Genomic DNA, 18606 nt, shown 5'->3' on the forward strand with positions numbered 1-18606 from the left:
CCCTGGGCAACAAGAGTGAAACTCTGTCTCAAAAAAAAAAAAAGAAAGAAAGAAAGAATTGGTGATTACCCTAGTATCTTACCAAACCAAAGCAGCATCATGTACTTTTCACATATTTGCTTTTTACTCTTCAGTGAGCAAACAGCTGGAAAATATAATTACTTTAAAGTAATACTAGCAAAGCAATTTTCCTACTTTTATTTAAAAAATTCTAGCTACACATTGAAAAGATTTTATGCTTATACTTGGCTGTAAAATGTATACTGATGATATTGACCCAGTATGTCAACACAAATTTACTTTGCTCATAAAATGTTCTAGATACTGAGAACAACAAAATAAGCATAAACATCAACAAATTAAGACACCTCAGTGCATCACTGAGGTTGGAATATTTCAGCTGAGACTACCATTTTGAATTGAAGGGTCTAAGGCAGAGAACCATTTAGTACTTACAACTTCTTAAATATTTATGAAAATAAATACTTTTTTTTCACGTGACCTATGGTGTGAAAACCCTAGTTAAAATAACAACTATAAGTTGTTAGCCTGTATTTTTTTAACGCAACATCTTTTAGCTCCCCTTGATTAATCTTAGAATATTTAACAAACTGCTACGTACTATATTAATGTTTTGTTACTTTAAAGTGTTTTCTACTTGTACTTTAATGTTCACAATATAGATTATGTATAGTATATATGTGTTTTGAACATCTGGAAGTGGGTTAACTGTCATGCAACAGTTTTACATCTGCTTGCTTTGTAATTTTGCCATAGCTACCTGCGTTAACTGATGGGTGTGAATTCAAATCCTTTCATGCATTTTTATTCTGTTGTGCATCTGGTGAAGACATTGAAGCATGACTTGTAATTGGGAAATTCATGCTAACAAATATTAATTGCTCTTTCTTCCAAAAATAAAACAGGATTTATGCACAGTTTAATAAGAATCTTTCAAAAATAGAGCCGCCTACATTTATTATATGGAGGGCATGCTGCTAATTATGATTTTTTAATGTTTCCAAATAGGCTGTGCTAATTCCATCCCATAGCATGAGATTATTTTTATATGATTTCTGGTATATCTCAAAAGACAAAGGTAGTTTTGTATTGTACTATTTCCAGTCACCAGTAATATTCTGGGGGAAAAAAAGAAAAACAAAGAAAAGAAAAAGTGTTTAGAAGAACCATTTAGCTGACATTATATGGCAATCAATTTGCTTTTGAAAGCAGAGCCTAGACAATTAAACTATTTGTATATGTTTTGCATTTCTTTGTTAAAAAAGAGAAAAGATACGAAAAATAAACAGAATATATAAGGTAAAAAAATACCCTTTTTTTTAAATTCAAGGGGATGAAGTTCTAGAATGGAATGGTAAACCCCTGCCGGGAGCTACAAATGAAGAAGTTTACAACATTATTTTAGAATCAAAATCAGAACCTCAAGTTGAAATTATTGTTTCAAGGCCTATTGGGTAAGGCTAAAAAAACTTACTTCTTAAGTTTAGTAAATTACATGTATTAGTAGGGTTTTAAAAAGAATTTTATACATTCATACAGTACATGTTAACATGGATAGTTTTTTCATCAATTATGGGCATACATTTTTAGATCATTAAAAATTTCTTAATTTTTTAACTGGAATACTGAGTTTACTTCACTACATTTTAGAAGCTCCACACTTTAATAATTGTAATATCAAAAAATATCAATATGTACTTTTTGCAAGTGAAATATCAAGTAAAATTTTCTTTTAATGGCAGATATATTTAAGTAATTCTAATTTAATAAGTAGTATTTCCTTTAAGAGAGACATTAACAAACTCCTTGTGTTATTTAAAATATTAATGATTTCATATGTCTACATGAACTTTTTATTATTCTACTAAATAATAGAATATTTTTTTCTGTCTCTTTACCCATGAGTAATTTAAACTTTTATTTAAAATCAAGCGAGTATTAAATATTTTAACATTTTAATTGGTCATAATATTTTTAAAACCTCAATTTTCTGTACAATTTAATTATCTATAGCCAGTGGGATATTTTCTATGTATGTATATAGATTTCCCCATATCATTACCTTTTTTTGGCAAACCCACATGGTCTAAAATAAATATTCATTTTGCCAGTCTGTAATTTTTAAAGACATTTTGAACTGTTTTATTATACTTGGCTTAATGTTTAAATGTATTCTTGGAAATGATTCTTTTTTTCCCTGTTCTCCAAAATATAATACAGCCATTACTTTAAGGCTTTTTATGTTGAAAAAGTGCTAACCTTTAATTTGTATTGGCCTCTCAAATATATGTCAATGCAAAACATACAAGAAGATATAATTATCATAATTCTCAAAGAATGAAAATGTATGATCATATATCAAATAATATTAATATATAAAACTCTAAAATAAAGGCAAGCTTTTAACCAATTTTAACTGGTGATTATTAAGAGTGAACACTGAAGACATTTGCAGAAGTGTTGTACATTTCCATGTAGACTTTTAAAATAACAATACTACGATTTATGCTAGTTTTACATGACGTATGTTCTAGTGCTGAGGTAAATATAAGGCTGGAAAAGAGGTAAGTAAATTGGAAAATGAATCAAAAGTATGAAAGCTAAAGTTTAGAATCAAGCATTGTGCACTTGCCAAATACTTTCAAATATATAGTGGTTTAAAAGTAAACAACTGACACAGAACTGATTCATGGTGACTTAAAAAAGTAACAGACAATTAAAGTAGACTGGAATAACATTATTTTTACTTTTTATGAAAATTAATTAAGAAGTAATCATCTGCACAACCAAATTCTAAACACATTATAGATTATAGAATTGAAAGGAATATGGAATACAAAAATTATAATTTATAGATTATAGAAGTCAAAGGATGTGGAATACAAAGATTATAATTGAATCAGAATCAAAGGTGATATCAACTTTCTAATAAATACGTTATTAGAATCCTAGAAAAATAATTTTAGCTACTTCTTTTTTTTTTTTTAAAGACATGCTCTTGCTCTGTTACCCAGGCTGGAGAGCTATGTTTTAATAATAATATTTAATGTAGTTCTGTTTAGCAACTATAATTAAAGGAAAAAGAAAATATTATTCATAATTTAGTGTCATAGTGATTTCAGGAATCATTCTAAATATAACTTGCAAGCACATTGATCAGTACACACTAAGAGGCATCAGCCATCTTGAGGTATTGACGTTTTTTGTAAACCCACCAAATACAGTATCTTTGACCTTTATGCTTTTAATTGTTCCCTAACTGGTAGATAGAACTAATAAAGAATTCCACTGGATATGTAAACATCCAGTGGAAATTTATGCCTGAAAATATTACTGAAGCAATTAGCATGAATAAATTTTAACTAAAAGTCACTTTGACATATTTTCAACAACTTTGCCACCATTCTTTTTTCACAGACATGTAAATTCCAAAGTTTATACCTGACTTGATAGTTTCAAATTCTGATTCCATAATGGACTATGAGGCTGATTTTTTAAGAAGTCATACTATCTAAAAATTGACTGTTCCTCAATTTTTTTACAATTTACTTTTATTTGCTTGCATTAATTTAGAAGAAAGTAGCAGAATATAGTTTTTTGTGTGTTTTAGGTATTATAAATTAGTCTCTATAAATTCATTCAAATGATTTTATCTGAATGTATAGTCGTACAAAAATATATAATAAAATTTATAAAATATACAACATAGGCCGAATTGTCATTTTTAAGAAGTATAAATTATAGTTGGTTATGAGAATTACTTTGCACAAAATAGTCAAAATGACAACTCCAGAGAACAAACAGGGAAAACTCTTTTTGTTTTCATTCCCCCAAAAAGTGGAAATAAAAGTGAAGTTAGGTCATAAGGTAAGTGGATAGAAATTCTTAAAAAATATGCCGATAATGTTGTTGGGACTAGCTAACTCCAGTCTGCTTTAATATGTCATGTTAATACTTGCATATTGTTAATCTTCTTAAATTGATATTAAAACATCTTTGGAAAATGAGAAGTAATATAATCCTATGCAGTATAATACCTAAGCCAAGGTGATCTAGGGTTCTTAAGGGCACAGTGGGTAATGGATTAAGTTGAGACTATAGTACATATATTTCTTCAGAGTAATTTGTCAATGTGGCAGGTATGGGTGATCTCACAAGTCACTTTCTAACCATATAGTAAATAGCCATATATTTAGCTAACTTCAGTATAGAGATATGGATCTCTATAAAGGGTATATATGTGTATATGTATTATATATTCACATATATAAAATAATTTGGCTTTTCTGTTGCAAGCTTGAACCATTTTTACTTTCCAAAGCAACTCATCCTTTTCATTTAACTTTGCCCATGATATTCACCATACCTTTTTTTTATTGAGATGTTCCCATCCCTTTCACTCAGTAAACTCTTTCAGATGTGTTTGTAAAGCATATTACTGATTTGTAAAATTTGTGTCATTTTGATTTCCTAGAATTGAAGGAAAGTATTACCTTTAACATTTTTTATTTCCAAACCTGCTGTTTTGGTAGTAAAAATATTGTGGTGATTTTAACCACAATATTAGTCTGATTGTTGTCATGTTAAAGTATTTTGCTCTTAAATATATAAAAACTTTTTTATTGCAGTTTTTTTTGTGTGTGTGGTGTTTGACATTCATGCACATTAGTAGTTGCCTTAATAGTAACTCCTATTCATTTCCACACCTGTAAAGACCCAGCAGGATTTTTCACATCACATAAAATGGGCTATGATTGCCTCAGGCAGGGTCATTTAGCTAATGGGATTTTCACCATATCCTGTTTCTTTTAGTGACATTCCCCGGATTCCTGAGAGCTCCCACCCTCCGCTGGAGTCCAGTGAGTATAAGATTTCTTTGTTATTATAAAAGTATTGAACTAATTGGAAGTAAAGATTTCTAATTTTCTTTAGTTATTTGATATAATGAATTAGGATTCATATACTAAGGATGTCTCCATTGGTACTAGATGTTGGCAATGATGCCAATAACTGGAAATCCAAAGAAGTTCTACTCTAAGATTTTTCTTCCTCTACTTTTTTGTGTGGTTTAAAAAAAAAAAAAATCTTTCCTGGGAATACCCTTCAGCATCATAACAGTCAGGACCCTTACAGAGCTTAATATATCAGGAATAGTTCTATTTACATAAACATTTATTGTGATACTGGATTATTCAGTTTGATTGCTAAGCAGCTCAGTCTCAAGAGCAGCCTAGTGAAGAAACTAGGTAGGCACTTTAACAAGTAATTGTATTACCAAATAACTGTCTTGCTCGTCCCTGTGAAGAGACCACCAAACAGGCTTTGTGTGAGCAATAAAGCTCATTGAATCACCTGGGTGCAGGCAGGCTGAGTCCTGAAAAGAGAGTCAGCGAAGGGTCATAAGGGTGAGGCCGTTTTATAGGATTTGGGTAGGTAAAGGAAAATTCCAGTCAAAGTGGGGTTGTTCTCTGGCGGACAGGAGTGGGAGTCACAAGGTGCTCAGTGGGGGAGCTTTTTGAATCAGGATGAGCCAGGAAAAGGAATTTCACAAGGTAATGTCATCAATTAAGGCAAGGACCTACCATTTTCACTTCTTTTGTGGTGGAATGTCATCAGTTAGGGCAGGGGCAGGGCATTTTCACTTCTTTTATGATTCTTCAGTACTTCAGGCCATCTGGGTGTATATACGTGCAAGTCACAGGGGATGTGATGGCTTGGCTTGGGCCCAGAGGCCTGACAATAACAAAGTGTGTGGATTGTGTTTGGAAATGAATGGGTAGAGTAAACTTTACTACATAATGGGTCAAGGGATTGTGAAAACAGAGGGTTGAAAGAGTTATCTGTATGGGAACTAAAGTCATTTCTGTATGAGAGAAGATGATATTGTGTGCAATAAAGTATAGACAATTAAGTTTTCAGTGATAATGCAGAAGTGACCCAAATATTTTCTTTGCCATGGATGGGAATTAAGTTAATACTTGGACTTGATTCCCCAGGTGTTCTTACAGAACCCAGGTTATAGAAGTAGAGAATAAAAGGTGATTTAGGGGGAAACCAGTGGTAGAGATTAGAAGGGAGAAGAAAATATGAAAGTAGGATAAACAAAGAAACAGACACTAGGCTAGGTTATCATCTAAAATGCATACCATCATGTTCTGCTAGAGGTGCACCCAGTTTTGGCTTTGAGCTTTCTGGTGACCAATACAAAGAGGAAGTGGGACTAATTGCATAATTTATATTATTGATACGATTAAAAAATACACTGATTGCCATAATATTACAAACAAGCATTATTAGAAATAACAACGTTCCTGTTGTGAGACTCAAGGAAATGTATTTTAAATATATCTGGGAAAATACTCACAGTAACAATTTTATAGAGCTGTTTTTTTATCACTAACAGTTTTTGGAGGGCACAAAATATGACATGAGAATTAATTTGTAGTTATAGAAAAAAATGTGTGGATTGCACATACTCAGGCAATGCTTCATAAACAGTATTTCTCAATGAAGCATTGGCTAAGTTTGAATGGTGGTGAGTTCAAGGTTATAATTTCTGGATCAATAGCCTTCTATAAACACTCTATATTGCTCTATGTGTCAGGGTATACTTGAACAGTGAAGAACTCCACCAAGTGGCCGAGAGGAGACCCAGCCTCCTCCGTGTGAAGTTGAAGCAAATCACTAGTCGTGAATTACTTGAAGTAGCGTTTTCAGAGGTTCAAGATACTCATTTATAAGATCAAAACTAAGAGATGGTATATCTGATTTTAAAACAATGACGAAATGTGGTCTAGATGTGGTTCATAAATTATGTATGCATTCGTTTTAATTTCTGAGTAAGAACATTAGGCAAGATAATTAGTGTTAACAGGCACTATCTTCCTTATCGCTGAAGCAGACCTTTACCCATATGTGAAGTCATACAAGAGTCTGTGCAATACCATGCACTCCAGAAATGTAGATCAATTCTTTCCAATTGAAATAAGCACAACACTTCGTTATATCATTCTTAATATTTCTTAAATAGACAATTAACTGAAGATAAAATCTACCCCATTAAAAGTAGGTTCTGTTATCAGTGGTAGTAATTATGGTTTTATGCAAATAAGGATGCATTTAACATTTTATTAAAAATATTTTTTCAACACTTACAAATATTACTTTTTTTTCTTATTTTAGGTTCAAGTTCCTTTGAATCTCAGAAGATGGAAAGGCCTTCCATTTCTGTTATTTCTCCAACAAGTCCTGGAGCTCTAAAAGATGCCCCACAAGTCTTACCAGGGCAACTTTCTGTATGTATTTTTTGTACATGTTGGAGACTGTTAGTATTTGCAAACACTGTCTGAGTCTGCCTTTAAATATGTTCCCCTTTCCTTGAAGCCTGCAATACATAGTCATTTAACACCATAATCTACTTCATTAGTTTTTCATGCATTTTTTAATTATTCCTTTATTCACATATTTATTCAGAAATACTTACTGAGTGCTTGCAATGTGCCAGATACTCTGAACATTAATTGATGAATGGTAACATAAGTAAATATTCATACTTTTGGTGTGCTATGTAAAAGTTTCTAAGGTAAATAATTGTTTACACATAATATTAGGAGTTGATGCCTCATTTATGTAACAACCTTATGAGCCTAGAGCCTGAAGAGCCTAAATTGGGAATATTATTTTTAACTTCCTAAGGCATTTGGCAAAACTCTTCGTTGCCACTGAAAGCTCTCTGAAAAAGCTACCATTTTCTCACTATTACCTTATTATGTGACCTGGGGAAACCTGGAGTGAAGAAACTAGGGTTAAGTATAATGAAGAGCCATATATTTGTAGATTAAGTTGGAAAATGTTATGTTGATATTATAATTTAAGGACTTCAGACTATTTGTTTCAAATTGTTATACAGAAAATGACCTTTTGCTCCTCTGATAATGTGTGGATTTCTGTGGTCTGCCTTTGTGGTTTTCTCTTGGTTTTAATGAGACAGAGAAGATATATATAAGCTTATTGCTCTAGGGCTTTTATGGTTTTAACTTTTATTTTTAGTATATTGAATATCTTTGTAATACTCTTTGGGTTTATCTGCCCTGCCATCTTTTTCTTCAGTGTATGTGTAAATCTCTCATATTCTCCACATATTTTAAAAGAGGATGGAAACCTATTCTGGTTCTGTGAAAACCACATCTTAGGTATCAATTGGGAATCAGACAGATCCAGGTTTGAATTCTTTTTTTTTTTTTTTTTTTTTTTTGAGACGGAGTCTGACTCTGTCGCCCAGGCTGGAGTGCGGTGGCCGGATCTCAGCTCACTGCAAGCTCCGCCTCCCGGGTTTACGCCATTCTCCTGCCTCCGCCTCCCAAGTAGCTGGGACTACAGGCGCCCGCCTGGTCGCCCGGCTAGTTTTTTGTATTCTTTAGTAGAGACGGGGTTTCACCGTATTAGCCAGGGTGGTCTCGATCTCCTGACCTTGTGATCCGCCCGTCTCGGCCTCCCAAAGTGCTGGGATTACAGGCTTGAGCCACCGCGCCCGGCCTTGAATTCTTAATCTGTTCCTTACCATGAAAAGCTAATCCTATGTTAAATTAGTTTATTTTGTTATGATGACTCTCAGATATGTTCTAACATATACCCATTAACAGCATATGCTTACTCAAACATAAAATGAAAAGTAACTTCTAAATTAAAGGAAAAAAATTAAAGGTGATGACATTGTTAAAGTGTCATCACCACTGCCAGGGCAGATACTGTAATGACTGATAAAATCCAATTCTTGTGAGTTTGACAGGATTTTAGTATGTTACTTCCCCAGTATTCTTTGGTCTACTGTCATGAGATCTTGGTTAATAGAAATATCATTTGGCCTTCTTGTAGTTTGAAGATATCGTTTGTGTATTGTATCCTTTGTTTTTTCTTCCTTCTCTCATGAAAAATAACATGTAATAGGTTAATTCTAAAAATTAAATGAAGGCTTGGTGCAGTGGCTCAGGCCTTTAATCCCAGCACTTTGAGAGACTGAAGAGTTCAAGACCAGCCTGGGTAAACATAGCAAGATCCCCAATTCTACAAAAAATTTTAAAAAATGGCCAGACATGATGGTGCACACCTGTAGTTCCAGCTACATGGGAGACTGAACTGGGAGGATTGCTGGTTCCAGGAGTTTGAGGCTGTGTAGTGAGCTATGATCATGCCACTGCATTCCAGCCTGTGACAGAGTGAGACCATGTCTCCAAAAAATAAAAAAAAAGTGAGAAAAAATACCAGGAAATACTTAGCAGTGCCTGTATAAAATAGGCCCACAGTAAATATGTTTTATGATCTCTTCTAATTCTTTGTATGTCTTATTCCTAATATCCAAACTCTTTTTTTTATTTTAACTACCTGTAACACCAGAAAAAGCATTTAGTCATGCTATAATCATTTAGACCCGTATAATCCTCAAACTCTTATTTTTAACATTTAAGAACAATAGTAATGATTTTATATCTCCCTCTTCCCTTAGTTTTTTGGAAAAATTATTATTAGTTTTATTTTATAAAATGATATGTGAGAGTATACAGTAACACTGAAGGCTTGCCAGTTGTAAGTTATGTTTAAAGTACTCAAAGAGCAAAGTAAAGTTCTGTGTGTTTATGCTTTCAAATTGGTATGTTTTTAGAAATATCTGTTTTGCATTATATTGTAATTCAAAATTTCCTCCTTTAAATATAACTTTAATTTTGTTTTACGTAAAATTTTAATGCGTCATGATTTTTACAAATAATTCCTTTCCTTATTGCTTCTAGGTGAAACTGTGGTATGATAAAGTGGGACACCAGCTGATTGTAAATGTTCTGCAAGCAACAGATCTACCTGCTAGAGTAGATGGGCGTCCTCGAAATCCCTATGTAAAAATGTATTTTCTTCCAGATAGAAGGTAGTGAATAATTTTAGAAAAAGAGAAAAATCCTAAAATCTATACTAATAGAAAAGGTAGAATTTTCTCTTTTGGGATATTTTTTAAAAACATAATAGCTAATTCTTTCTAAGGAGATAAAAGTACATTATCTCTGAAAAAGGAAGTCCCTCAACCCTTGTGTTGGAAATATTTGAAAATAATCTGCCAATTAAAAAAAAATCTATTACCTTGTTTATAGACATACTAGTCTTTGATAGCGACACATCATTTAGAATGATAGCGACACATTAGAACCTTTGTATGCGTCCCTATAATTACAACTACTGCTTATATTGTAATTGAAGTTAGAATATTACTAAACTCTGTTATCTTTTTATAGACTTTCAATGAGTTTTAAGTTAAAAATAATATAAATATCAATGGCATTTTTACATGTAACTACAGTAGATGGCAGCATATACTTGCTTTTTCATTTACAAAACATACTTATTTTTCAGTGATAAAAGTAAAAGGAGGACCAAAACAGTAAAGAAAATACTAGAACCAAAATGGAATCAAACTTTTGTCTATTCACATGTACATCGTAGAGATTTTAGAGAACGAATGTTAGAAATAACTGTGTGGGACCAACCCAGAGTGCAAGAAGAAGAAAGTGAATTTCTTGGAGAGGTGATGTATATTTTAAAAACTCAAGTCAAATAGTTAATAAAGTTTTGTGATATTTATTACGATTGCTATTACATTATGTTTTGATAAAGGTACTTGATTTAATTTGAGAATTACCCTCTCAGATCCTCATAGAATTGGAGACAGCGCTTTTAGACGATGAACCGCATTGGTATAAACTTCAGACACATGATGAGTCTTCACTACCTCTGCCTCAGCCATCACCTTTCATGCCAAGGCGACATATTCATGGAGAAAGCTCTAGCAAAAAGCTACAAAGTAGGTTAAGGTTGTTTTAGTTGCCACAAAGTAATTATGCTGTAATGATCTAATTAGTGATTAATAATTCAAGATGTTTTTGTTTTTTAAATGTTTGATTAGAGATCAAAATATTGGAAAATTGTTCATTTTTATGAAGAATCTTGGCAAAACTGTTTCTACATTTTCACAATGAAAATAATATAGCATAGTAGAGTAATTCCAGAGCTGAAAGCCAAAAACCTCTGAATTAAAATTCTTGCACAGGGCCAATTGAGCTGTTGATTATTGACTGATGGAATAATTTCTGTCATCATTGGTGGGTTGCTACATGTGAGGTCTTAATAACTTTATAGTTCATAGATTTTTTTTTTTTTTTTCCCGAGAGAGTCTCACTCTATTGCCTAGGCTGGAGTGTGTTGGCATGATCTTGGCTCACTGCAACCTCCGCCTCCCAGGTTTAAGCAATTGTCCTGCCTCAGCCACCAGAGTAGCTAGGATTACAGATGCGCACCACCACGTCCGTCTAGTTTATTTTTGTGTATTTAGTAGAGACGGGGTTTCACCATGTTGGCCAAGCCTGGTCTTGAACTCCTGACCTCATGATCCACCCTACTCGGCCTCCCAGAATGCTGGAATTGCAGACGAGAGCCACCATGCCCAGCCAGTTCATAAATATTTTAATAGTTTTTCATAAGAAATATTGTTTAAAATATTAGAAGGTATGTTTGTTACGATTCATCTAGTAATTGGGAAAAGCTACTTTTTTCTGTACTTATCGAGTAATTTTGGAGTCATAGCTACATTTCTAAGTTAACAACTGAAAGACGCCTCATTTCGGTAATCTGGAACTAAATTATTTTTCTCACGTAATTAAATATTTCGTGTTGATGTTTCCCTGATTAGTAATTTCCTCAAAGTCAATGTTTAATGAAGTATAATGACTAACTTGGGGAGCTAAACATAAATATTTTATAAAGGGCCCTGATGTTTTTTCATAAAACAGGATGAATAGAGCTCCAGCCAAGAAATGTCTCTGAACCTTTACACTCAGCCCTATCCTCTCTGAACTGCAGAGGAAAGCACTTCATTGTGTAGGAAATAATGTACTGTATATATTGTGCTGCAGGCTTTTAGTATAATGTTTTAATTAAAGAATTAATCTGAAAATCTTATTCGGTAAAGTCCCCTTGTTTCTATATGTCTTCGGTGTAATGAGGAGAAAATACTGATAAAATGTTATCCTTAGAGAACAAGCATTTCTTTTAAAATTAGCTCAGTGTGTACTGTGTTAGTCTTCATATTTTCAGTAGTAATGTAATTTACTTTTTTAAAAAAGTTTGACAATGTCCTTTACATTTCATAAACCAACCAGACACAGAGGTATCTGTTTGCCTTACTGTTGTGCAGGATCTCAGCGAATCAGTGATAGTGACATCTCAGATTATGAGGTTGATGATGGTATTGGCGTAGTTCCTCCAGGTGCGTGAGTGAAGAGCATGGCCCTGCTTCACTGTGCTGCTTTGCTTGTTTTCTCTGTCAGCTTCCAGACCTCTTTAGGATACTAAACTGAAGATTTGTATCACAGAGAAATCAGTATTATATTATTCCATGGTGACTTACATTTCAAATTATTATTTTTATTTTATTTTATTTTATTTTATTTTTAGACGGAGTCTCACTCTGTCACCCAGGCTGGAGTGCAGTGGCCTGATTTCGGTTCACTGCAAGCTCTGCCTCCCGGGTTCATGCCATTCTCCTGCCTCAGTCTCCCTTGTAGCTGGGACTACAGGCGCCTGCCACCACACCCAGCTAATTTTTTGTATTTTTAGTAGAGACGGGGTTTCACTGTGTTAGTCAGGATGGTCTCGATCTCCTGACCTTGTGATCCGCCCGCTTTGGCCTCCCAAAGTGCTGGGATTACAGGCGTGAGCCACCGTGCCTGGCCACATTTCAAATTATTAAGAAAGTTTTAAATGTAGTAGTCTCTGCTAATTAGCATTCCCACTTATTTTAGTGAGATTCTTCCATAGAAACATGGCTAACTAGGTGAAACAAATCATTATTTCACAATGCTCTGAGCATAAGTGAAAATATGAATTTTATCTTGAAAAGATGGGGTTATTAAATAAAAATTCCGTTGTTCTATGTTTTACATTGCATTTCTATGATTTTCCTTCCACCATTTCTGAACATAATGTAGCCTTCCATGGAATATACTGAGAAAAGTGCATGGCCAGGTTTAAAATTGCATGTGTGGCCTGGCTATAACTTTTAAAGCTTTTGTGATGTATTCCCCACTGATTGTACCTAGAATATGTGTATATGTTTTAAAACAATAATATGTTTAAGAAAGATGAAGTATTCATTTGAAGTGAACATCTTTTTGTCATTGTGTAAGTTAGTAAGACTTTTGTGATGTTGTACGTTTTAAATGTTTCTCATCTGACTTTTGTCAGAGAAGTGTGTAAAATCAAGTGATAAAGACTTACTTTCTTGGCACTAATTCTATACTTTTTAAAAATTTACTAATGAGAGGAGAAGTAAATATTCAAATAAGAAGAAATGAAAGAGACAGTCTTAAAATGTATAAATATGAATTTTAAAGGCAGTTTTTAAAGACAATATTGAAATGTGTGCCCTTAATTTATGTAATTTCTCAGATGGTAGTGTACTTAATTTGAGGGCAATAGTTTTGCTCAAATTGATAAATTCTACCATACTAACTTCACAGTTTGGAGAGATGCATACAACTTTATTAAAACTGGGAGAAAATTATGGAGAGTTCTCTAAAATCAAGTTTCATTTGTTCCCTATAATTCAGAGAAAATATAGTATGTATGTAGGTATGTATGTATTTCAGACAGAGTCTCACTCTGTCGCTAGGCTGGAGTGTAATGGCACGATCTTGGCTCACGGAGACCTCCATCTCCCAGGTTCAGGTGATACTCCTGCCTCAGCCTCCCCAGTAGCTGGGACTACAGGCATGCACCACCATGTCCAGCTAATTTTTATATTTTTAGTAGAGACTGGATTTCACCATGTTGGCCAGGATGGTCTCGATCTCTTGACCTCATGATCTGCCCACCTCGGCCTCCCAAAGTGCTGGGATTACAGGTGTGAGCCACCATGCGCAGCCAAAAATGTAGTATTTAATCACTGTGTGAAAGTAGAAAATATTGTTAAAATAATAAATCTAGTGCTGTGAAAATCTATATACTTATATATTAATCTTTAATGTCAGTGTATTAGTGAGAGATTTAGATCATACTGAAGAGCATTTCATTTTTGCTTTCTGTTTTTATTTCTTAGAAGGCCATAATAATTACACACATTCTTAACAAAAAAGTTCACACAAAATGTAACATCATATTAGTTTGTCATTAAATTGAAAGAGTAAAGTGATTATACATTTAAATTAATTTGGGATATTCAAATAGGAATTAGATTATTCCTGGTGGAAAAATCATCACCTCTAACAAGAATCTTTACTATTAATCAGCCTTAATGTTGTCATTACCAGTTTATCTAAATAAAATTTACTTCGGTGAATGGTTCCCAATTTTTGTTCACCTGAAATTTCATATTTTTTGTTATGAGACAGGACAGTGAATGAAATAAATGGCCAATTAAATAAATGCTCACACAAATGATGAGTTTCTTCTTCTTTCTCTGAAAGAGCAACATGGATACATCTTGTGAGAAGTCAAAGTGAGTTATGGAATCCACCAGAGATGGGATTAGTGCTTAAGTACCAACAAGGAGCACTGAATTCTAAATATACCTATATTCCATACTGAAATATACCATGTCCCTCAAAGTGTTTGCCAACATGCGTAATCTCTGTTATACAGAAGCAGTATTTTTCAAATAATATTTTTCATTTTTATTTAGCATTTTAAAATGTAATGAGTCAAACTTTAATAGAATGTGACTAGTAACTTATAAAACCGATAAGTAATATTTTATGTTTCAAAGATCTCCTCATAAATTAAAGGAGATCATGTAATTCATTAATATTTTCAGATACACTCTTCATTGATCGATTGTGATTATGTGGTAGTATCTGTATGGCAAATATAACTAGTCACATAGTAATATACAATACGTTTTAAGTGAAGAGGAAAGATGAGTCAGTAAAATAAGGACAAGAAGCTAAAATAAAGTGAGGTGATAAATTAGCACAGTGCATTCCTATGTACTTTAAAATGTTGGTTACAAATTTGCTTCTGTATTTCCTAGCATCCAATAGGAAGAAAAAAATTTGTTTAGATATGGAAGTCATCTTCTATATATGTTTAATGTACTCAAGGAAGTTCCTGGTTGTGTATTATCTAGAGAAGCTCAAAAGCTCTATACAAAATGTTCTACTACAGCCGAAACTTAAACTTCCTAATGCCTTGGCTTTTCTAGAACACGAAATTCTCTTTTTTTGTTTCATATGCTTACTATCTTTTTCCAGTTAGGGAAATATAGCAGGTTTTAGGCAGTTGAGACTGCCAGAGCCATATTTTATTAACTTTGTAGTTATAGCCTTATTGTTATTTAAAGTAAATAATTTTAGCTGATTAAGAAGAATAAAAATGACCGTATACAGAATGCCCTCATCTGAGGTGAGGAATCTAGCAACTTCAACCAGAAAATGAGAAAAAAGAATCTCTAATCTCTAACTCTGGGTCAACTAAAACATTGGGATTACCACAAAATAGTTTCATCCTAGCCGGGCACGGTGGCTCATGCCTGTAATCCCAGCACTTTGGGAGGCCAAGGTGGGCAGATCACAAGGTCAGGAGTTCCAGACCAGCCTGACCAATATGGTGAAACCCCGTCTCTACTAAAAATACAAAAATTAGCTGGGCCTGGTGGCGCACACCTATAATCCCATCTATTTGGGAGGCTGAGGCAGGAGCATCACTTGAACACGGGAGGCAGAGATTGCAGTGAGCCGAGATCATCCAGCCTGGGTGGACAGCGAGATTCCGTCTGGGGGAAAAAAAAAAAAAAGTTTGATCCCAGTCATGGTTCTGAAGATAAAGTGCATGTTGTCAACAATAAATTAAACATCATGTGAAGAAAATAAAATTTTTTGTAAAAACCAACTATAAATTTAAAAAGCAAAGAACTTTTTCTTTGTAAATTGCAAAGAACTATAAATGCATATTTATTTGAGATCATTTACTATAGAGTCAAATATTAAAACTTTGAATATTATAGCGTATGTTATATTCAAAATGACTTTGAGTCACCAAAATAGTACACATTGCCTTCAGTGTACTTTCTCTTTATGAATTCAGAACTTTCTAAGTTACATTGAAAGTTGTTAATATATTAAAAGTTTTAAGATTTCACTTGTTTCCTTAAAGTCCCTTCTTAATAGGATAAAAGAGACATTAATTTCTATATAAACACAAAGAATCCAAGAAACAAATTAATTATATATCTTTAACAGCAAGATGCCAAAATTCTCTAAAATTTATTCTGTAATAATTAATTTTACAAAATCGATTTATATACCTTGAGTATGCACTTAAATCTCGAAATAGGGCTCATAAGTCAATATTGGCCTTCCATAATTATTGTATAATTGATACCAAATGGTAACTAAAAATGTTTAAGTAATTCAGACTATGGATTAATTGTCTTTAAAAAACAGTCACTGTTTTTTTTTTACAATGAGCTGTGTATTAATAGTGTATGCACTACATGTTAACTTGGTGAGCCTCTTTCTAGCCTTAATATTATAATTTCTAGTCTTAAAATTACAATATAATATTACATCTGAATAACAGACTTTTTACACAAAATAGCTTAGTTGGTATTTTGATAAGATAAAAAATTAAAGTATTTGAAATTATAAATTATACCATTTATGATTATTAAACATATGTTTTTACAGAGTGACAAAATGGTTGTATTTATTTGGTCTGAATATTGTCAGAGTAAGTGTAATGAAATGTTTGAAGTCCCTTAAAATTAGGCATAAGATCATGGATTCACAGTATATAAACTGCTAGAGACTATTAGCCTGCCTTTAATCATGATGTTTCATAACATATTTTTGAGATAATGTGAGAGTTACCAAGTAAAAAATGAGCAACAGTTTTAGCTTCCCAGTTAAATTTAATGTATTTATGGTTTATGTATGTTTTATGTAGTTGTAAATATAGTTTTTTGTTTTTACTTTGGCCACATAATTTTTTAATTTTCCTTATGATAATGAAAGACAGTGACCCTTGTGAAAAAATTTTAAACTCTAAACTCTTATTTTGGTTTTGAGATTACTGTTTTATCTTAACCAAATCAGAGACAATATAAACCTTAACTTCAGGGGAAAGGTAGCTGTTATAATTAATTTCAAATTGCAATATGTTAACTATATTATCTTAATTATGCTAATTAAAATAATTATGGAGTAGTTTCAGATGTGTAAGGCAGATTTGGTGATTGGTTCTTTAGAAGGGTTCATTTTCTCTACATTATTGTGATTGTCATCTTCAGTCATATGCTACATTTGAAAATTGCAGTATTATTTGTGGTTTCACAATCAGTATAATGGTATACTTAATCAGTATAATAGTGAAGATCTACTCTTCTTTGTTAATTAAAACTGAAATAATATATTTGTTTTCTTATTAAAGAGGCCATTTGCAATCCAACTAAAGTAATTTATCCTCTACAATAAAAATTGAAATGAATAATTTATTTAAATTTATTTAAATTTATTAAATATATTTCTAAGCATTGACTTGTATATTAACTATAGTTTCCTGTCAAGCACTTCATTTGTGTTACTAAGTCACGAACTCATTCATTATTTACATTGAAACAGTATCCCAACTCATCATAATGTCTGAGGCATCAACTGTCATATTCGTATTAGTATCTCCATGGTACCTTTGAGCCAACTGTAACCTGTTTCAGTGCATGTATATGTTACACTCTATGTAGGTATACTTAACTGATTGCATGACATGTATTCTTCATAGATCAATGGCTGCTTTAGTATAATTTTATATTTCTGTGTTAATGTTTGCATTACAGAAGAATACTGACTAAATGTTCTCTGTGTGTACTCTTGCCAGTAGGCTATAGGTCTAGTGCTAGAGAAAGTAAATCTACAACATTAACTGTGCCAGAACAGCAAAGAACAACTCATCATCGCTCACGTTCAGTATCTCCTCATCGCGGCAATGATCAGGGAAAGCCGCGTTCACGTTTACCAAATGTGCCATTACAGAGGTAGGCTTTGAAATGGCCTCAGTGTCCGTGACAGTACATTTTTATTGTAATGCAGTGTAAAGTGCTGTAAAACTAACTGAAATGAAAAAATAGTTTGGTCAAATTATTTTTTTCAGAATTAACTGTAGGCAGAATGCTTTTTTATTCTTTATCCAACCTTTATGGCAGTCTGTTTTAATCTGAATAAATTTCCCAGGGAGTAGAAATCGTTTGTGTCCCAGGAATAGTTTTTGAATAATTGGCTTGTATTCTGTTTGCTAGTTTTCTTTCTTGTTAGAAAAAAAAATTGTAGCAAATCAGAATTGTGGAGAGAAGTGGCAAAGAGGACAAGGTTAAGAGACAGAATGGACTTTGAAGAGATTTAGGATTGTCTCTTTGAAGCACTTTAAATGATTGGAACTATAAATAAAGCATATAATATACTGCTCTACTTCATTTTACTCTGATACACACTCCTGAAATTGTAGTTAATTATGCCGATGAAAATTGTTTTTTGGTAGAAGTGTGAAAGAAGATTGGAGAAA

The 18606-nt window shown here is 32.8% G+C and overlaps 1 protein-coding gene across 50 annotated transcripts in view; it reads left to right on the forward strand.

Moving 5' to 3' along the window:
* RIMS1 (regulating synaptic membrane exocytosis 1) overlaps positions 1–18606 on the forward strand; it is a 510553-nt gene that overhangs the window by 341552 nt on the left and 150395 nt on the right. For 26 of the 50 annotated variants that reach the window (XM_010371432.2, XM_010371427.2, XM_030929223.1 and 23 more), the window contains 8 exons: positions 1352–1475; positions 4834–4880; positions 7204–7316; positions 9807–9937; positions 10417–10588; positions 10711–10864; positions 12254–12325; positions 17929–18082. In XM_010371432.2, coding sequence (XP_010369734.2) covers positions 1352–1475; positions 4834–4880; positions 7204–7316; positions 9807–9937; positions 10417–10588; positions 10711–10864; positions 12254–12325; positions 17929–18082 — 967 coding nt within the window. Of the gene's footprint in view, positions 1–1351; positions 1476–4833; positions 4881–7203; positions 7317–9806; positions 9938–10416; positions 10589–10710; positions 10865–12253; positions 12326–17925; positions 18083–18606 lie in introns of all 50 variants that reach the window. The other 24 variants (XM_010371424.2, XM_030929231.1, XM_030929228.1 and 21 more) reach the window with 2 other exon arrangements.

Source organism: Rhinopithecus roxellana, chromosome 4 (assembly GCF_007565055.1).
Source record: "Rhinopithecus roxellana isolate Shanxi Qingling chromosome 4, ASM756505v1, whole genome shotgun sequence".
Taxonomy (NCBI): domain Eukaryota; kingdom Metazoa; phylum Chordata; class Mammalia; order Primates; family Cercopithecidae; genus Rhinopithecus; species Rhinopithecus roxellana.